The sequence below is a fragment of the Lacerta agilis genome, chromosome 2 (assembly GCF_009819535.1).
Source record: "Lacerta agilis isolate rLacAgi1 chromosome 2, rLacAgi1.pri, whole genome shotgun sequence".
In the NCBI taxonomy this organism is placed as follows: domain Eukaryota; kingdom Metazoa; phylum Chordata; class Lepidosauria; order Squamata; family Lacertidae; genus Lacerta; species Lacerta agilis.
The window spans coordinates 37,583,283-37,604,842 of NC_046313.1; the positions used below are offsets into that span (position 1 = coordinate 37,583,283).

Sequence of the window (21,560 nt, forward strand, 5' to 3'; positions counted from 1 at the left end):
TTATTATCACCAGAAAGCCTTAGAGACATACATTGGTTTTAGCTCAGGGGTTGGCAAGGTTTACCTCACCTGGGCCGGTTCACTCCAGCGGAGATCCCTCCATGGATAGCACGTGCACCCACGATTTTCAGTGTCTCCGCATACGCAGACGTGATTTTTGTTTTTGTTTTTTTAGAAGAATTTATTAGCATTTTCATAATACAACACAAACCCAGACCCACACCTACAAATACAAAACAATTACAAATACACATAATGCCAGGATTCTTCTTCTTGTTTATATACCTAGCAAAAAAAAATTCTATTTCCGAATCTTGACGTTTGACTTCCCCTGCCTTTTCACCTTCGGTTTTAAATCCATATTTTACTTTCTTAACACCTTTTCTCTATAAAAAAGAATTTAACTTAGATTAAAGATAACACACTTATCTTCATCATCCTATTATATCGTAAATCTTAACAAAATATTCTTATAAAAACAAAACTTATTTCTTCTGTCCATTATCATGCTGCTTTAACTTAAAATTCAATATCCCCTTACTTATTCTAAATAAACTTATAATTAACAAACTTCACTCTCCGATTTCAGATACCATAGCAGACCATTTGAATTTTACATTTAGTACTTCATCCCACCCCCCTCTGTCCATTGTCTTTCTCTGTCTTTCGCCGGAACCAATCCTCGAGATGTCTTCTTTTGCCAAATGTCCACAGATCCAGGCAGTATTCACAACAGACCTTGCATCAAGTTTCAGGGTACACATCGCATCATTTCTAGGCTCCTCCGTTTCTTTGTACCATACTTCTTCTTCTTGTAGATATCTTAATTCCATGTCCCATGCCCCCGAGCTCCCACCTCGGGGTCTGGATATTGTAAATTTTCCCGTTCCGGGGCTGCCACCCCCAGAAAACGGTTCCTTTTCCCGGAGTCGCCCAGCCATTTCAGACCATCCTTCAAGTACCCCTTCTAACTCTCTGCCAAGATTTGCTTCCATTGTGTAAAACTTTTGAAAAGCCTCCTCTGTGGGAAGTAAGTTCTTTTTATTTATAATCCCACTCAAGACTTGCAATTTCCGATTAAGCAGTTCCAGCCTCAAGACAGCAAACATTTCTTCCTCCTTTAGACCAGAGTTCAAAACAAGTTCAAACACGAAGTCCAGCATTTTGGAGGAGAGGGTGAGTGTCAAATTTCAGTTCCTGTCTCTTCCTTCCTTTGTTTCAATTGTTTCCCACGTCAGTCCAAATTTCCCATCGCCATTTTTTCTGAAGCCAGAGTGTAAAGATCAAAGCTTTAAAAGGAGATATTTTCTGCCCACTTAATCCCCAAAGGGAAATCTCAGCAGTCTCAGTTTTCAAATTCCAAACACTTTGTATCCATTATTGTAGCAGCAGTCACTCAAACTGGTTATTTTCTTTCTCTCCCGAAGGGAGGGAGGCAGGCTCCTTTTCCTCTTCCCCCCGGATCGTTCCAAAGATATAAAAGTCAATCAAAATCAGTCAAATACTCACAACCACCGGGTTCTTTCAATTCATTAAAGACAGGTAGAACTTAGACGCTCATCACAGGCTTTGCCGCCGCATTTACATCCCGGTTGGGGCATGTCCCCTATAGCCCGGCTCCGTCGTCCCTTCACCCCCACTCCCCCTTTACAGGGGGAGCGAGGGAAGGGTTCGGAGCCACAACGGGCACAGCCGGGGAGCCCAGGGTGCGGGACGCTCTTCCCGCACCCCACCGGAGCCCCGCTTTGCGGTAGCGGGGCTCCAAACCCCCGGGATGGACTGGGTGCTTCGCAGCCGAAGCAGCCCACGACCACCCGCAATGGCGTCGCCGCCGGAAGTCCGCAGACGTGATTTTTGCGTCGCAGAAGCGAGTTGCCGTGCTGTGCTGGTTTAGCGCAGTGTGCGGGGGCTCACCAAGCAGGCAGCTCAGTTCGGGGGCAGCTTGTGGGCCGGTTAAACGACCCCTGTGGGCCACTTGTGGCCCATGGGCATTAGGTTGCCGACCCCTGTTTTAGCTGGTTTTCCATCTTATTAAAATACTTTTCATATACTATAGCTACTACATCAGTTTATTCACATTTTTATCACATTTTTATCCCCCCCCCCATCTTATTTATAGTTGGTTGGGACTATTTCCCTTTGTTCGGATTGTTCACTAGAAAGTCTAGTGCCAAAAGTCATGCACTAGTGGACAGTTTCCAAAACGTGTGAAAATGTTCTGATCCTGACATCTCCAGATACCACCTTGTGCCATTTCTTTCAATACCAGTTGTCATGCCCAGTGTTGTGGAGAGGAATGTTAGCCTGAAATATTGCACCTCATTGGCGCTATCAGGAGTTTTGAAAGCCCCAGACCTCTAGAAGCTGCACCTGGAAGTTTTCTTGGCAGAGAGGAGGGTTGTCAAATGTTTCGCAGTGCTCCGTTCTCCCATGATGCAGATCAGCATCAATAAACAGAGCTTGGCCTCCTCCACCACCTGGGGGAAAATGAACAGAGATTTGTTGTGGGCTGTTGCTGGCTACGAAAAGCAAACCAAAATGCTGTTCTCTGTTGTATGATCTGTAGCAGATTTCAATGCTGTGAAGTTAAATCTGAAACACTCTGACTAGAGGACAGCAGCATATGCAGGGGCACAGAAAAGAAAAGTGTGTATGGTATATTGGCCCCAAATTTTGCAAAACTAGTTCCTTTTTATTGTAGTTACTTTGTGAGCAAACCACCTGCTGAAACATAGTAACAACCATTCAAATGGCTTCATCTAAATAATTGAACCGATGAAAGACCGCGAAGGGATTAATCTTGCATTTCCAGAGACTAAACCTGACCTAAATTTCAACGCTGTTTGCAAGGAGCTCCAAAATAAGCTTTTAAACTGGAAAGGCCTATCTTACGCCAAAGTACTTGGGGATATTTTCTGTGCTAATGTGATCATGTAGCCTCCTAGTGGCTGTCATCAGCCATAGTATTTTCAAGCTGTGTGTGCTGCTAGGTTGCTCACGTATAGCACAGCACCCCTGCATTACCGCTATATATGAGCACAAAGGTCTCTCAGTTTAGATTAATGCCTTATTCTGCATGCAAACAGTGTAGTCCGTGCATGTATATTGCTGCATGCTGCATGCAAGCAGTCAGGCCTCATTGTACCATCACTGGTAGGCTGTCCAGTTGATATTATTTGTGCTACTTTACATAGAGCTGTACCTGATATCAGTGCAAGGCTTCTCATCACTCAGTTCCTCTATGAAATGTTTCAGTGTATCCTTAACCCCTAACAGCAGGGAGTGCTAAACTGCAACTCCCATCAGACCCAACCAGCATGGTCAATGTTTAGGTGTTTGTGCAGGACAGGTCACATGGCACATTCAGTTCTACCCCAACAACACCATGCCACTGCTGCCTCCCTTCCCTGCCAGCAACCGCTGCTTGAAGCAGCTTCCCCGCTCTAACGATAGGGCCAGTCCTGGGTGCCAGAAATGTCTGTGGCACTATGGTCTCTGCGGCAGCTATAGTGTCATAGTAGAAGCATAGCTACCTATGATGATCTCTTCCCGAGTTCCAGACATGAACATGGAGGCTGTTTTGGAAGGCAGCTTGAAGTGTCGAATTGCCAGGAATGGAGAGAGGCGGTATTTAATCATGTCCAACACTGGCACAGTGAGGTGGTTTGAGCTGGTTGTTGAGTGACCCTCGGAAGAGAAGGGAGATGGAGAGCGCGGGCGTGGAGATCGGGGCAGAGCTTTAGCTTGTTCTGGCTTCTTGATGAACACCCACTCATATCGCTCCATTTCTGGGTGAACCTTTCAAAGCAAAATGACATAAATCAAGTATATTTTTCCATTGTGATTGCTCTGCTATGGCAGCACATGAACAGGAGGGCACATAGGAAAGCTGCCTGAGCCCATCTGACTGGCAACAGCTCCCCAGGGTTTCAGGCAGGGGTCTCTCCTAGCCCTGGAAGTGCCAGAGATTGAACTTGGCACTATTTGCATGCTAAGCAGATGTGCTACTCTGAGCTGTGGCCCTTCCCCTAGGACAGAACTTTCCAAACTTGTCATGTTGGTGACACACTTTTTTGACATGTATTATTTCACGAAACAGTAATTTACTAGCAAACTGGAGGTCAAACTAACCCCTTTCCAGCCCTGGGAGGTGTGCAGGGAGTTTCCATGCAGCACACCTACACACTGGAGGCAACACACTAAAGTGTCATGACACAGAGTTTGGAAAGCTCTGCCCCAGGGCATGACTCCTTGAGGGAACTGGTTCCAACTGAGCTCCTGGTAACCTCAATGTGAACATAGTGCACATAGAATTTTAGGCTTGGAAGGAACCTTCAAGATAATCTAGACCAGGGTTTTCCAAACTTGGGTCTCCAGCTGATTTTGGACTACAGTCCCAGTCATCCCTGACCACTGGTCCTGCTAGCTAGGGAAGATAGGAGTTGTAGTCCAAAAACAACTGACGAAGCAAGTTTGGGAAACCCTAATGTAGACCAACCCCCTGATTAGCGCAAGTGGAATGTTGCAACTTTAGGTTGTCACGAGTCCTGAGGAGACTTCTTGGCAGGGCTGGTTGGAGGAGGGTTGAGATATGATGATTGAGCTGGGTCCTGAGAAGGGGCCAAGTGCTCTAGGGGGTGCCAAACAGGACCTGGTGGGGACAGGACTGAGTCATTATTTTGGAGACATTCCTACCCTGAAAGTGGCATATATCTGAACTGAAGAGGGGGAACGGCCTGACTCAACCCCCAACCCACCTCCAGCTATTGACAATTCCCCAGAAACCAGGGAGGTGCCTGAATTTTGGGCAGGCAGTGAATCAGACTCCATCTCCAAGTACACACCAACCAACATGAATGCTGTGTTGCTTGGATCCACACAAATGGCTCTGCCTGCCCTATTCTTCAAACAGAAAGCCAATGAGGCATAACAGGTGTTGAGACCAGGTGCCTAGCCATGAACTTAGAACTCTGCTTATGAGCTGTGCAACCTGCACCCTGATTTATGTTTAGGCCATGCAGTGAACTGTGGAATGAAGCCTTTGGTAGCAATGAAGTCCTGAATCCATTTACTGTGTCTGAGAAGGGGAACCGGGACATAGATAGCCATCCAGCCTCTGCTTAAATATTGCCAGTGAAGGAGGGAATGTCACAATTATTAAGCAGTGGTTGTAGTTGACTGCAACACCCAGACTCCTAGTGGTGAATTGGTTGGTTCACTACTTGGTGAAGCTGGTCTGGCAATGTCTATACATGTAGGAAGCTCACTGTGCTCATATGCCATGCTGCACTTTCAGAACAAGGTGGCGCAGAAGAGGGAATTGCAACAGGTAGAGCCCTGCCCTGTTCTACAGCCGGCTGGCCACCTTACCTAGTTAGGGGTGTTGAGACTCACAGCTACATTTTGGGATAGACAGAGTGGGCTTCAACTTTAGCCTGAAAATGCATTTTGAGGCCCACATTTATTTTTTTACTGCTTATTTATATGGTATGAGTGCTGCTGCTGGGACCCACTTTAGTTTGGACTGTGATCCAGTATTGGTCAGGCTGTGACCTACCAGTTGAAGGCCAATGAATAAAAGGACTTTAAAAATTGATACTTCTAAAACCAACCCAATCTCCATTGTGAGAATAAATTTTAGACTCACTGTGAAAACAAAGCATTCTCCTGTGCCAAAGAAACTTGATGTCCCCCCACTTTTTTTCCTTTCGCTCCAGTCGGAGGACAGAAATGCTCCACACACCTGTATGGAAGGAAGAGACAAGAAGCAATAAATTCTGTCATTTGTCATTCCTAGAGGATCTCAGAAAGAGCTGAGGAGCCAAATATATATATATATTATCACAGAAGATTGATAGGGTCGCTCCCTTCAAACGCTTTAATTGAAGCAGCACAGTCATAATTGGATATGGCTATGTACCAAATAGAGTAGTGTCACAAAATGAGATACTATCACAGTCTTTTAGCCATTTTATGACAGCATAATAAGCAGATAAAACTGGAGCAAATATTAGGATAGGGACTTTGGATTGACAGAGAGCTTAAGGTTTGTAATTTGTGATCTCTTGCTGTTAATTAAACTAAATTTTAAAATGTGTCTTCCCTTCAACGACATCCATATCTGGGGTGTCTAACAAATCAAAGAAACATGAGTTATACACTATAATTCAAGATTTCTTTTAAAAAGTTTTAAGCTAAACAGCATGAAACCAAAAACTTTAAAGAGCACCATAAAAGACAGGACTTTAAAAGTCCTGAAGGCTGAGCCTCCTTGGAGAGCCAAAGCTCCACAGCAGAAAAGGCCTCTCCTCACTCACCTCTGATCACCCAGAGACAGAGAGGAGGGCCAGAGCAGGTTGAGGTGGAAGCAAGTGTTCCTTCAGGTACCCAGCCATGAAGATAAGCACCACCCATAAAGTGTCAATGTCACTTTAGTCTAGTTAAAGGAAAGCCTGGATCATTTCACGGGTTACATTTTGAAGTGTACACTTAAGATTGTGAGTGGAAAGCAATGTATTGTCCTTGGCTGCAGCTCCCTATCGAGTATGAAAACTTGGTGCAACAGAACTCAGTCGAACTCGTGGATGACTCTGGGGTTGCGGTGCTCATCTCGCTTTACAGGCCGAGGGAGCCGGCGTACAGCTTCCGGGTCATGTGGCCAGCATGACTAAGCCACTTCTGGTGAACCAGAGCAGCGCACGGAAATGCCGTTTACCTTCCTGCCAGAGTGGTACCTATTTATCTACTTGCACTTTGACGTGCTTTCGAACTGCAAGGTTGGCAGGAGCAGGGACCGAACAACGGGAGCTCACTCCATCGCGGGGATTAAAACCACCGACCTTCTGATCGGAAAGCCCTAGGCTCTGTTGTTTAACCCACAGCGCCACCCGCGTCCCTATTGCTGTCTTTAAGAGTGACCCAAGAAAAGTAACAGTGCCGTCTATCAATTCTGAAACAGTACTGTTTGGAAGCACCCCTTTCACCTGGGGGTAAAGGAACCTGTGCTGTCCTGTGTCTCTGAACAGATGCTCTTTATAGCCTTACTAACCATTCTGACCCAGATCTCAATTTGCCTCCACCACCCCTACTCTTCCTGATTTGGCAAGCATCAAAGTGAGTTACAGATATGAACAAACAAATGCTTGTGTTCACTATTCAGTGAGCATCCTTCAGCGGAGAATTTTGGAACTTGTTGCTAGTCCAGGCAGAGTATACCGAGTACCCTGCCGATGGTTTCTGACATTTCTATTATTTGCGCTTTCAGACCCATAGAAGAAAGGCCCCACCCGCAAGTCTCTTGGATGCTCAAAAGAGACTTACTTCCCCCAGTGTGGTTTTTAACAGCAGTACCGTTGGTTCGTAGCCTTCACAGCAGGAATAAAACCTGCAAGGGAAAAAAAAAGGAAGAAGGATGAGCTAATGTCAGGGAAAGCAATCCCATTATAGCACTGAGGTGGAAGTCGAATGGACTGTGACCTGTCAGCACAGCACATTCTACTTTAGTACATTACAGTACTAGGAAGCCTGGGGCAATGAAAGCATCAAGGTGCAAGCAAAACAGGCTTCCTGCATAATCATCCAGATCCAATGCATGCTTTCCACACTAGGAACAAGAGTCCTGGATCAGGCCAAAGGCTCATGTAATCCACCCAAACTGCCTGTTGCACTCTATGCTTTTCTGTTTCTTCTTGGGCTAGACCCCATGATGCTTTTCATCCTCCTGCCTGGGTTTGGGGGAGGATTTTCTGGATTAAGTCCACTGCTGGTGAAAGAAGTAGTACCATAATCCAGGGAGGAGATGGGATGGCTCTGAGTTGCAACACTGATACTGCAAGGTCTCTGCAGAAGTTGGACGTAACATCATCCCTTTGGTGTTTTCATGCATCACAGAGAAATCTGTCTGTGCATCTCTTTCTATAGGTCTGGACGTTACTAGTTTAAATACCTGGAGGAATAGCAGTACGTAGGGACAGTCATCAATCTCCTCGTGCTTACCGTTGCTGTGTTAAACAGGCAGCCTTTGTAAACTCATAAAGGAGAGGAGGCAAAAACACTCCTTTGTTCATTTTCAGTATTGTTTAGGGATGTATAATAACAAGAAAACCTGGCATGCTATGTGGAGTTTGAAGCCAGAATTTTTGCTCAGTGATGCAGGTAATTGCTCAGATAAAAATTTAAGCACAACATAATCCCCGGGGTGCATGCGGGATCTTGACATACGATTCCTAGGTCTGAAAGCAGGCAGCTTAATTGTGATTGTGAAAGTTTATTTCTTTGGATGTGGGTATGTCTTAACTATTATTTGCCCCAGGACTATGACACTGATCAGATTCTAATCTTCTGAGAGGGCAGGGGGAGCTTTCACACTTCTACCAAGCAGACCATCAGGGGTGTTTTCTAACAAGATTTGCTGTTGTTACATGTGTCCCAGTGTACCTGGCCAGACTTCAATATTTACGTTCTTTTATTTTGGAAATGTCAATAGAAAATAGGTTGAGGCCCATCTCTTTGTAATGACAGAATGGCCAGGTGCTAGTATGAGATGCATGGCCTGCAAAGCGAGTCCTGGGAACTTTCCAAGGTAATTATCACAAATTCATGGTTGACCCTTCTGACATTAGTAGGCAGCATCCCTATAGCCATTTTGCATGCACATTTTCAAAATGGAGGGGGGGGACAACACTGGCAGTAGCCTCCAAATGATCCATGGAGCAAATTTAAGCAGTCTTTCCCCTCGCTTATTTGTGTGTTACATTGAAATCCTAATGTGATATTGTAGAGCTTTTTTGCCTTTTGCTTTTAGTCTGTCCTGTTTCCAGAAGGCTTCTCTCCAAGCAACATAAATGTTATGGGTCAGAAGCATAGGAACACTTCCTTTCCATCAGCCTGCAGCAGAGGAAGAGAAGGGAAGCAGGGCCACTCCAGAGAGATCAGCTCCATTTTACTCCTTCTCTTCCTCAACTGTTTCCATCCCAACTGATCCTTATACAAACTTTAAAAACTGCTCCTGGAGTTTTCTTATTCCCTTTTTGTCATGTTCTGCCATGCTAGTCTGAGGGCACACACTATTATCAATCTCATGTCAGCTACCCTGGGAGCCCTTTTGGCTGAAGAAATGTTTTAAACAAACATTATCCCTATGGCAATTCCTATGCAAAAAAAAAAAAAAATCATTGGGGCACATTATCAAATTAATTCTTAAACCTAGATAAATGCCCTGAATAATAAGCAATAGTCCAGCATCCTGTTCTCACAGTAGCCAACTAGTTGCTTTTGGGAAGCTCACAAGCAAAAGCTGAGTGCAACAGTAGTCTCCACACTTGTGATTCCCAGAAACTGCCATTCAGAGGCATACTGCCTCCAACAGATAACTTGCTGTTATTTATTAAATTTGTATGCCTCCCTTCCAGGGCCAGATTTAGGTTTTTATGAGGCCCTAGGCTACTGAAGGGACGCGGGTGGCGCTGTGGGTTAAACCACAGAGCCTAGGGCTTGCTGATCTGAAGGTTGGCAGTTCGAATTCCTGCAACAGGGTGAGCTCCCGTTCTTGCTCGGTCCTTGCTCCTGCCAACCTAGCAGTTAGAAAGCACAAAGTGCAAGTAGATAAATAGGTACCACTCCGGCAGGAAGGTAAACGACGTTTCTGTGTGCTGCTCTGGTTTGCCAGAACTGGCTTAGTCACGCTGGCCACATGACCCAGAAGCTGTATGCTGGCTCCCTTGGCCAGTAAAGCGAGGTGAGCACTGCAACCCCAGAATCGTCTGCAACTGGACCTAATGGTCAGGGGTCCCTGTACCTTTTAAGTTACTGAAGGTAATGGGGCCCTTTATATGTCCAGCTGTCCTTTGTCAACAACAAATTGTCACTGTTTTTTATGTTGAATATTTTAGCGAGCAGGCCAGCAGGTGGGGCCCATTACTTACACATCATAGGAGCCTACACAACACAAAACACTGTTACTGTATGTAGGTTTTATTTTATTTGTTTTTTATCTTATATTTTGGAAATGTACATCCAGTTTTTTTTTCCTTTACATTTTTGGGGGCTCTCTCTATAGCTTGTTTAGCTTATACGTAAATCCGGCACTGCTCCATTCATCTGAAGGTCACAGGGTTGTTCACAACATAAAAATACAAAGTGAGAACACAAAATACATAATAAACCCAAACCTAAAAGCAACGCACCATTCCAAGGCAAAGTAACACACTTCACAGGATACCGGTATTACCTCATTTCCTGCACAACCTTGAAATATTCCCCAAGCTTCCCTGAATGAACTAGCCCTGTTGTGGCTTGTGATCATTGATATCCATATCCATGATTCCCCCCCCCCATTTCCTTCTAGCCATCCCAATTAGTGGTTATTCCATAGGTTAGCTATGCACTGTGCGAAGGACTGCCCTGAATCTTCACTGGATAGTCCCAAGTTCTAGTATTATGGAAGAGGGAGAAGAATCTCTCTCCACTGGTTTAGCTATGTACTATGTGAAGAAGTATTTCCTTTTATGCTTCTTGAAACTTCCCACATTCAGTTTTACTGGATGGCCCCAGGTTCTAGTGTTATGGGAGATGAAAAAACGCTTTTCCTCTCACCATGCATAATTTTATAAAACCTTATCATGTCTCCCATTGCTTGCCTTATAACTAAACTAAAAAGCCCCAAATGTTTTAACCTTTCTGTTCATTTTCTTTATCCTGTTGAGAATTCTGATGGTTTGGAACTCACTGTGCAGATGCCAACTTACCTCTGCAAGCTGTATCCATTTTCCGAAGTTGAGAATATGAGGACAGGTGAGAACAAAGAAAACCGTTCAGGGATCCAGGACCAGACCACACGCATTTCCTGAGCAGTAACAATGGTGGAAGAGAAATTGTGGGCATTCACAGTGAGGTGAAACGGTTGCCTGTACAGCAGAGGAGAGGAGAGAAGGGGGAAATAATTAATCCTGTACTTATAAATAGCTCCATAGATCCCCATCCTGAGGACAAAGATTTTTCTTCCAAAGATACTACTAACCAAAAACACAGCCAGCTCTTCATATGTTATGTCCAATGGTAGTAGACATAACAGACTGTTGTGTCAGTTCCAAAGAATGAGATCTAAAATTAGTCAAGGCAATTGCTTTTTGCTACTGTTGGAGAGAACGAATGCAACAATTGGCAATGTGGTATAGATTAATTCTAAAGCAGCTGATCCAGAAATATCACTTTACCAATGCCATGTGCCTTTGTGCTTCCTAAATCCCTTTGTCACTTGGGACAATCCTGGTTCTTTTTGTGCTTTTATACTAAGGCCACAATCACACCATAATTTGAACCACTATCAGTCATGATTCCCCTCCCCAAAGGATTATGGGAGCTGTAATTAGTTAAAGGTGCTGAGAGTTGTTGGGAGAGTCCTGTTCCTCTCCCAGAGCTACTATTTCCAGAGTGGTTTAACAATCAATCCCCAGGGAACTCTGCAAATTGTAATTCTAGGAAGGGAACAGGGGGCTGCTATGAACTTTCAGCGCCTTTAACAAACTACAGCTCCCAGAAGTCTTTAGTCACAGGTAATGACTGTTTAAAGTGGGACCATAGTGCCAGCAGGAAAAAAAAATCTGTATGAAATTATCCTATGGGGATTGAATGTCTCTGGTCATCTGTAGCTGTACTGTAGAGTGCTCTGTAATTGACTTAGCCGTAGTGTTTGGTGGAGTGCTTCTCAAAAGAGAATGTGCAATATCTAAAGTAGGATGTAAAGAAGATCCTTCACAGAATCATAGAACTGTAGAGTTGGAAGGGACCATGAGGGTCCTCTAGTCCAACCTCCTGCAATTCAGGAATCTTTAGAACCCACAACCTTGAGATTAAGAGTCTCAAGTTCTACTGACTGAGCTAACTGGATGGTGCCTCGTGGCCTTTTGTACCTGTGCTGCACTGCGGTCACTCCTTTCTCCAATAATGCCTTCCTGTTAGCCATTTGAAGGAGCCAGATTTCTTTGCGGGAGAAAAGCCGGATGCTGAACGCCTTTTCCAGAAGCTTGTCGGTGGTCATGTGCTCACGAATGTCCCGCATGAAACCCCACAAGCTCCCTTTGATATCTACCACCTCCAAGCCTTGCGAAGCCACGGACAGCTGGAACTGCTTGAGCAGGGCCAGCGCAATCCGGTAGAGGACTTTCTGCCCTTCCAGAAGGTACACATCAAATATGCGGATGACATAATCGAACGGGAGGCCATCGAAAAGCCAGACCAGCCAATTGGAATACACCTCAAAGATGTTGTCCGATGAGCTCGCTATCAGGCGGTGGGCAGCTGGGCAGTGTTTGTTGGCCAGGTCCCCAAAGGTCATGCACGAAGCCTCGTGGGTGAGGAAGGAGTGGTCAATGTAGGAGGTGTGGGGAGCGTTGCAGTAGAGGAGCCGGCAAGTGTCCTCAAAGCACTGGGCCTCGCCTTGGCTGTAATGGAGCATCAGGGCAGTCACAGCGGGAAGTAGGGGGCAGTAGGTGATATCGGGGTATAGGCTGGAAATGCAGATGAGTATCTTTTTCACTGCAGTTACCCCTTCTTCGGAGAGGCAGTATTCGGGCATGATGCTTCCTTCCAGGAATTCAGGTAATGGGTCGAAGCTCTCGCTTGGGTCTTCAAACAGCTTGCTGGCGACGTCCCTGTAGACTTCAGCATCAGGGGTCATGAGCCGGCATGGTATGTGCTGGATTACATGCTGATATGCCTGCGCCCTCAGAGTGTGACTTCCTGCCCAGTGCCCTTCTCTCCCCAGCTTTTTGAGCTCCTTCATAGACTTGCCAAGCAGCTGCTCTTGACTGTCTTGCTGCTCATTCAACTTGGGCATCTTGTTCTGGTCCACAAATTCACTACAGCGTAAGCAAGAGGCTGCATCCATGTCCATCGCAACCACCGAAGGGATTTGCAAGGAGGCCTTGGATAGATCAGTGGTCTCTGTGGAGCAAAAGCACCATGGTTCAGCATGATTCACATCTCACCATTGGGCAGATTGCTTAAACTGTTCCTGACAACTGTGGGTGAAAAGCACTGGGATTTTATCCAGTCTCTTTGGAATTGCAACCACAGACAATTCCTACTTAAGATTTAAACACAAGCACCGGTCATAGCTATCACTTGTCACCTCATAGGCTTTCATTTAGTCTTCTATGTACAGTATTTGGGGATGCTTCCATCTCTCATGTAAATCAAAGCTATCTGCTCATCATTAGTTAAATGTGAGTAAGCATAGAGCAAGGGTGGTGGACCTCAGGCCTGGGGGGGTTGAATGTGGCCCTTCAAGTCTCTCTGTCTGGTCCTTGGGACTCTCTCAAAGCCATACCCACCATTAGCCTTGCTTCTCACCCTCCTTGAGTGTTTTTGCCAGGCTGGAATGTGTCTTTTAACTCTTACTTCCCTGGGTGGAGCAGAGATAAAGGGTGTGTGAGCGTGTGTAGAAACTAGCCTACTGTCCAAGGGTAAAATTTCAATTCAGTGCCCCACCAATGTTTGCCTCTGGCCTTGTTCAGCAATGGCATGCGGCCCCCAGAAGGGAATGTGGCCCTTGGGCTGAAAAGGGCTTTCCAATCCCTGGCACAGAGAATGTAGATCCATATACGCATTATGCAACATATAAAAATAGGTTTGTTGGTTAGGAAATCAAAACCATTAGGCATTGTTAGAACGAATAAATGGTATTCTAAAACTGATTTACAAACCACACTTTATCTTAAAGTGGTACAAAAAGGCAAAAGGAACTATTTGCAAAGCCACAGGATTTTCAAAGTGCATTCTTCCAGACTGTATGTAGAGCCTAAAATCACCCAAGCACATATTCTCTGAGGGAGTAGGGAGTTCAGGAACCTAGGAAGTATTCCATAGGCTTCCTTCAGAATGCTTCAACTCCGTTTAGATCCAAAATCAGAATCTCCTAATGTGAAATAGTTGGCACCGGGCAAAAGGGTATCCACCTGCTTGATGGTGTGGGCCGTTCAGTGTTCCAGAGGCAGGCTTGTGAAAAGCCAATGAAAGCGCGAATAATATCATGCAGTCTGAGCCAGGCAACTGCATCTTCTTCAAGTAACAAGGTAGATTATCATTTAAATGAGAGAGAGGTGGGGACAGGCAGGCAGACAATTAATAACCACTTCCTGGGAAGGTTTCCTCAGGAGAAAAGAGATGCCATGCCTGCAGCTGTAGATGACAGCCATAAAATAAACAGATGGGTTACTTTGCTGATTTTCCCAGTGATGGAGTTTAGGGCTTTCTAAAATAGAAGACAGAACGTAAAACCAGTGAAATGTTAGAAATCATGGTGAATATAGGTCACATCAATCACAGTGTGTTTAATACTTAATTGATCCTACTTCCTGATCAGCTAAAACATAAGTAATAAAATAAAATTTAGGTTGGAATGCCCCATGCAATGTATTGTTAAATAATGTATACAGCTTTCTGTGTCGGTTGGCTATCAGGGTTGTCAAACTTTTTGTTTGCCTGGGTATCTTGCTGTAAATATCTGGAATGTGAAACATTGCAGTTAGAGCAAGGAGGCTACTTTTATAGTGTTATTTATGTGATGTGTTTGAATGCAATGATGTAAGAGCCTTGCCAGCTCAGGCCAATGGCCCATCTAGTCCAGCATCCTGTTTTTACAGTGGCCAACCAGATGCCTGTGGGAAACTGAACACAAGACCTAAATACAACAGCACTCTCCCCTCATATGGTTTCAAGCAACTAGTATTCAGAAGCATACAATGAAAGCATATCCTAGTCATTGTGGCTAGTAGCTTTATGCTCCATCAATTTGTCTAATCCTCTTTTTATATCCATCTAAGTTGATGACCATCTACATCCCAACACTGCTTCCCATGGGCGTTTATTCCATAATTTAACTGTGCTTCTAGATTCAGGAAGGTAGCCGTATTGGTCTGACGCAGTCGAAATAAATAAATAAAAATTAAAAAAAAAGTCCAGTAGCACCTTAGAGACCAACTAAGTTTGTTCTGGGTAAAGTATAAGCTTTTGTGTGCATGCACGCTCATCATCATAGACTTTTATTGCGCTAGCCATAGGCCATGGCATCATTCAGAAAAACAAAAAACGGAAAAACAGCAATAACCATAAAAACCATCAGGCACCACACATACAACCACCGTCACAACTACTAAGATTGTTTGTTGCATAAAATAGAATAGCAGAAGGTTCTCTAGTAAAAAGGGCCAAATTAAATATCCGAATCCCCTTTGCAGTTGACTGCTATTTTATCTAGTTCTTTCCTCCTGCTCTTCTTAGCTGCCAATGCATAGAGTGCTACTTTATAAGTTACAAAGTCATCAGTATCGCTCAGCAGCCATTTCACCCTTTCCACCCTATTCAAGTGAGTTCCATTCGGAAACAGGGGTTTTATGAATCGGTCTCTTGGGTCTACATGCACACTTCTTCAGATACCTTAGACTTAGAGACCAACTACTGGTAAGTTTGTTCTTGGTATAAGCTTTCATGTGCATGCGCACTTCTTCAGATAACTATGTGCTGTGTAGCATATATTTGCATTTTGCTTTTCCACCCAAGAGCACAAGATTGTGTATGTTTTCCTCCCCTCCCCATTTTACATTTGCAACAGCCGTCTAAGGTAGGCTAGGTTACATTAATCTATCTGCCTAAGCAGCAGTTCTTGTCAATAGATTTTGGGGGGTGGGATGCAGGGACCCTAATCCCTATATAGTGTAATCATGGGCACAGGAAATCCTGTTGACATTTCTGACGACATGACAGAGTAAGAACTTGCAAGTTTCTACCAAAATCTGTTCCGCATAGCATGCCTCCAAGAGTGGATGCCCAGGTCCTAATGCTATTCGTCCCTGCGTTCGGTTTAGAAGATACACTGAGAAGAGTAATTCCCAAAGCACCTTAGAGGCTGATTAGTTAAAGCTGAAATAGTGGGAGTGATATCACTGTGGTTTTGCATAGTCCTGCAGGTGGGAGAGATAACAGTTCAGTGCACACTTGCTGTTGTAGGTTTGGAGATGATAAGGTCCCAAACTGTTTTCCCAGAATCCTTCATAATGGCTGCAAGTTAAACTGTGCTAATGCTTAGCATTCAGTTAACACCTGTCGCCTAACCATTTATAGCATTGTTATACTATTAATTTGTACTGCAGAGATGCTACAGAAATAGAAACGCCAGAACAGAAACATGGGTGTCAGCTGCAATGGCTCATTGCTTGGGGAAAGAAGCGGGGGGGGGGGGGAAGAAGAGTAGCGAGTGACAATCAAATGCAAAAAAAAAAACCATCTGGAAGTTGTTGCTCTCCTCAGAGCTGAAGATGGTGGTGTTAGTTTGGAGGCCCTGATTGCAGTTTGAGAGTCTGTAGCTATGGTTTCCCCCCAAAGTTTTACCTGATGGATCTCAGGCACTTAACAAAATAATGTTAATGTATTTGATCCCTGGGTTTTTATTTCTAGCCTGGGAGTGTAATATCCTTCAGGGTCTGGGAAAGTGACACACTCCAGTTCATTGGTGTCTGCAGGAATGTTTTAAGTGCAGGGGGGGTGTATACATGCATACAGAACTAACTTCAAAGAACATGTCTACCATTTCTGATAGATCTGGTGACAAATAGTCATCCAAGCTGGATAGGCCTGGCCTCTAAGAAACTTATGCACCATATCTACACCCATATCTCTCTCTAAATGGCTAGACCTGCTATCTATATCTGGCATCTAGATCAGTGTTTTTCAACCTTTTTTGGGCAAAGGCACACTTGTTTCATGAAAAAAATCACGAGGCACACCACCATTAGAAAATGTTAAAAAAATTAACTCTGTGCCTATATTGACTATATATAAAGTAATTCTCTTGAATTTTTCAATTTTTCCCACGGCACACCAGGCAACATCTCGCGGCACATTAGTGTGCCGCGGAACAGTGGTTGAAAAACACTGATCTAGATAACATCCTTTCACCCACAACTGAAACTCTTACTTTCCCCCCTAGCTCCCTTCACCCCTGTACCTTTAATTAATTTCTCAGCTGCTACAACCAATTTCACAGTCCATCCTGCATTTCCCTTAAACAACAGCAGCAACAAACCAGAATAACAACAGCGGGGTTGTCATACAACACTCTTAACTTCACTGTCCCTCCGGTAAAGTGGGTAAAGCAACACTGGGTGCAGGACTGATACAAACCATATCCTCCCCACACCCAGCAATATGGGTGAAATAATGATGGATTTCTCTGCATCGGGAAGGTTTTCTCTTTCATTCTTACAAGTTTCGGGGAAGGGGAGAATTGTGTTGCTGACATCACTCACACACGTAGCGGGGGGCGTGCCAACAACAAATTTAAAACAAACAAGCTGGAGTTAGAAAATTCATAAATGCAGTTACGCTATCATCCTGGATTTCTGAGCTTCATTCTATGGGGCAGCAATGACATTTTCACTAGGGAAGACACACACACCTTAAAATGAACCAAGGAGCATGTCACATTCTCTTTCCCTAATTGGCTAAATCTACATGCAGGTGGTGCTGTGGGTTAAACCACAGAGCTTAGGGCTTGCCGATCAGTAAGTCGGCAGTTCGAATTCCCGCAACGAGGTGAGCTCCCGTTGCTCGGTCCCTGCTCTGCCAACCTAGCAGTTAGAAAGCATGTCAAAGTGCAATTAGATAAATAGGTACTGCTCCGGCTTCGCCAGAAGCGGCTTAGTCATGCTGGCCACATGTCCCAGTAGCTATACGCCAGCTCCCTCGGCCAATAAAGCGAGATGAGTGCTGCAACCCCAGAGTCATTTGCGACTGGACCTAATGGTCAGGGGTCCCTTTACCTTTACCTTTACTTTGCATTATGGAAGGGATGCGGGTGTCGCTGTGGGTTAAACCACAGAGCTTAGAGCTTGCCGATCAGAAGGTCAGCAGTTCAAATCCCCGCAATGGGGTGAGCTCCTGTTGCTCGGTCCCAGCTCCTGCCCACCTAGCAGTTCAAAAGCACATCAGAGCGCAAGTAGATAAATAGGTACCACTCTGGCAGGAAGGTAAACTGTGTTTCCGTGCGCTGCTCTGATTTGCCAGAAGTGGCTTAGTCATGCTGGCCACATGACCTGGAAGCTGTACGCCGGCTCCCTCGGCCAGTAAAGCAACATGAGCACCGCAACCCCGGAGTCATCCATGACTGGACCTAACAGTCAGGGGTCCCTAAACCTTTACCTTTACTTTGCATTATAATGGGGCTGGCCCTGTTCTTATCACTTAGAAAGCGGGGAGCAGGTAGGAATATAGAAACCAAAGAATTGAGAGCAAGAAAGAAATGAAGAAAAAAGGCTTGCATCTGTGGAGAAGAAGAAGAGTTTGGATTCGATACCCCGCTTTTCACTACCCAAAGGAGTCTCAAAGCGGCTAACATTCTCCTTTCCCTTCCTCCCCCACAACAAACACTCTGTGAGGTGAGTGGGGCTGAGAGACTTCAGAGAAGTGTGACTAGCCCAAGGTCACCCAGCAGCTGCATGTGGAGGAGCGGAGATGCGAACCCGGTTCACCAGATTACGAGTCTACTGCTCTTAACCACTACACCACACTGGGAATGATCTAGAGCGTGTGGGGGGGGGGGGTCCTTACGCATTGCTGGGATAAACCATATGGAAAGTCTTGGGAACAAAGAAGTTACATGGCAAAGGAAAACATATACAAAAGGCAAGGTAGACAAAACATGTTGGAGAAAATGGATCAAGAGATAAAAGAGACTACTGGGGAGGCTAAACTGTGCCAGGGAAGGTCATTATATTTGTCTACAGACCCAAGGTGCCCTGTAAGCCCTAGTGTGCCTAAAGCTCCTGCATTAAATGAAAACCTCTGAAATTAAATGTGTGCTGTTAGCAAGTTCTTTAGCCCTGCCGTTGAAGTTGAGCCCCCTGGGGGAAATACTGTGCTAAAGAATTTTCGATTTTGTTTTAAAAAGAGTTAGTTAATGATGACCAAAGAGTAGTTGGAGGGAATGTTTTGCAATTGCTGAAAAATTGTGTCTTCATCAGTACTGAAACTTGTGTATTAGTGTTTTAAGGAGGTGTTGTTTTTTAACAGCACATGGATAAATAAATACATCTCAGATAACATTATGTTCTGCAGCTTGTGCTGTTCTGTAGTTAGGATTTGCTTTTAAAACTATGTTAGGAAAGCTAGTTTATACAACAAAAAGCTTCCCGCTTGTGCCATTTCTGCATGCCTTCTGCTTGTGCCATTTCTGCATGCCTTGCCTGTATCCAGAAATAAGGGCCTGGTTAGACTGAAGCTGTGTACACACTGTTGTTTCTTGGGAAATGCTGCAATTTGATTCATTTCCTCCAAACCAGCTTCAATCTGAATTAAGAAAAAGAACGACTAGCATTTTAAACTCATAAAGCATACACAAGCTGAATTGCTGAAAGTCTTGCTTTCTTTAGTACATTGTCAACCTAATGTGCAAATAAAACATGCATAATAAAAATTGAAATGAGACAGAAACAGCCTGTAAATGCATGCTTCCCTCTGTCTGTAGCACATCTCAGGGAGCATGCTAAATTGAGGGCCTGGAGCTTTAAAGCTGTATGTAGTTGCTGGGTTGCTGTATGTAGCTCAGGTGTGGAGAACCTGTGGCCACACAGTTTGTGTACTAGCCCTAGGAAGAGAACAGACACCGGCTCTACCCCAGCCAAATGCAAAACCCTGCAACACCTGGATATAATGCACTATTACAACTAACTGCTTGTTAAGAGCAAATAACACTTCCATCCAGGTGAACAGCTTGTTAGCCTGGCCTGCTCAAGCCACCTTTCTGGTATATAGAAGATACAAGTAAAATCTAGGCTGACTCTATACTCCCCCCCCCCCCGATGATCTGCAAGGTTGACTGGAGATGTCTTACCTTGTGTGGTCTCCAGGTTGCCTTCCTTTAGCTCACCTATCATGGTGTTTGCTGTTTTCCTTGCCCTTGCTTTGTCCAAAGGGACATCTGCTCTGGGGGCCCCAGTGGGGCCGGTATAACTCAGCCCAATCTGCAGCATCCCTTGTCCTTGCTTGAATGACCTGGTGGAAGCTTTGCTCCTGTGCCTCATTTATTGGGCCCAAGGCTTCCTGTGCAGCCAGCTCCTCCCCGAAGGAGATGCTTATTTGGTGTAAACACTAGTAAAACGTTCCCCCACCTACTCACTCACTCATTCATGCCTGCCATATGCCTCTCTGACGAGCAGGATATAAATAGGCAAGATACTGATCAAAATATCATCAGGACCATTAAAAAAGGCTCATTTATTTTTCCAAGGGTAAACTTTATTTCCCTGTGTGGTCCTTGCAATACCACAAGAAAACGAGTCCCGTGTGTACCAGAAAAACAAGCATACCAATATACAGAGGGGAGGGGGAGTAGGGGTGTCTCTCGATTTCTGTCCTTTTTTAAACGTCCTTGAAAGGATGGAACATCAACAACAAAACTGGCTCTCAAACTGCTTCCTGCTGGTTCCTTTGTTTCTACTTGAAGACAGAAATGGAATCATGTGAACAGTGCATGCCAAGTGTTTTAACTGACGAAGCTGTGAGGTTCAGAGTGTATAAAAACAAAGGGGGAAGCTCAGCTGTTATAAATGTACCACAGAGCTACACCGGGGAGGCCTTTTGTTTACACAGGCTGCATACACACGATACCTTTTAAAGCACATTCAAAGATCATGCCTTCCCTCAAAGAATTCTGGGCACTGTAATTTGTTAAGGGTTGCTGGGAATTGTAACTCTGTGAGAGGTAAACTACAGTGCCCAGAATTTCTCCAAGGCAAAGAATGTAATTTCAGTGTTCTTTAAAGGTACAGTGTATACACAGTTTTAGTTTTGAGTGGAATACAATAAGCACAGGGCTGTTGTTTGAGTTTTGTCTAACCTAGGAAAGCAGGGCAAGTTCTGAAGTGACTGCTGTTCTTGCAGTGAGAAAGAAGGTGGGACTGTTAAGATGGGAATATAATGATTGGGAATTATTCGCCATCAGAGTGCCCTCCTGCTGCTAATCTGTGTAATACATCAGTCCAGTGGCGGAGCTTCATTCTCCGGGAGTGGGAAGCAGGCGGGTGTGGGGCTGGCATGCGTCCCAGGGCGGGCCACGCATACTGGGGGCAGGCCATGCATTCTGGCAGCAGGGCGTGCAGCCTGCGGGGGTGGGATGCCCAGCACGGGGGCAGTCACGATGGAACCCCACCGTGATCGTGCCAATGGGGGCGGTGCGCTCCCATCGCCCCCACCTTCCTCCACCCCTGCATCAGTCTGCAGGTTGTACGGTATATATGCATAATAAACCATGTATCATGGAGATAGCACAATCTCTGCTGTCCCTCATTCTGAGGAAACCGAACCCTGGGTACTTGCATGGAACCCCTGGAATCTGGATTGGGGTGGTGTGCAACTGTATTCCATCCCTCCTAATCACAGCACAACTTTCTCCCTGCAAACATTTTCAAACCATTCATTTCTAGCCCTAGAGATGATCAGAAAAACACAGTCTGGTATATGTCTGTGCCTTTAACAGCATGTTGATTGGCTGAGCATTTCACAGCCTG

At 45.0% G+C, this 21,560-nt stretch overlaps 1 protein-coding gene across 1 annotated transcript; it reads right to left on the reverse strand.

Moving 5' to 3' along the window:
- Positions 1 to 1,948: 1,948 nt before the first annotated feature.
- Positions 1,949 to 20,188, reverse strand: LOC117041147 (TBC1 domain family member 24-like). Its single transcript, XM_033139559.1, has 7 exons — positions 19,886 to 20,188; positions 11,910 to 12,942; positions 10,746 to 10,904; positions 7,321 to 7,384; positions 5,648 to 5,743; positions 3,534 to 3,798; positions 1,949 to 2,477 (listed from the first exon to the last, which is right to left on the reverse strand). The coding sequence occupies exons 1-7, from the start codon at positions 20,073 to 20,075 to the stop codon at positions 2,332 to 2,334; spliced, it is 1,953 nt and encodes a 650-aa protein (XP_032995450.1). The 5' UTR covers positions 20,076 to 20,188; the 3' UTR covers positions 1,949 to 2,331.
- Positions 20,189 to 21,560: the final 1,372 nt, after the last annotated feature.

Coding starts and splice junctions, on each gene's coding strand:
- LOC117041147 (XM_033139559.1), bottom strand. CDS start 20,075: ATGAGGCACAGGAGCAAAGCTTCCACCAGGTCATTCAAGCAAGGACAA. Junction 7,385..10,745: donor AATGGATACAGCTTGCAGAG/GTAAGTTGGCAT, acceptor TTTCCCTTGCAG/GTTTTATTCCTGCTGTGAAG. Junction 3,799..5,647: donor GAGAATGCTTTGTTTTCACA/GTGAGTCTAAAA, acceptor TTGCTTTGAAAG/GTTCACCCAGAAATGGAGCG.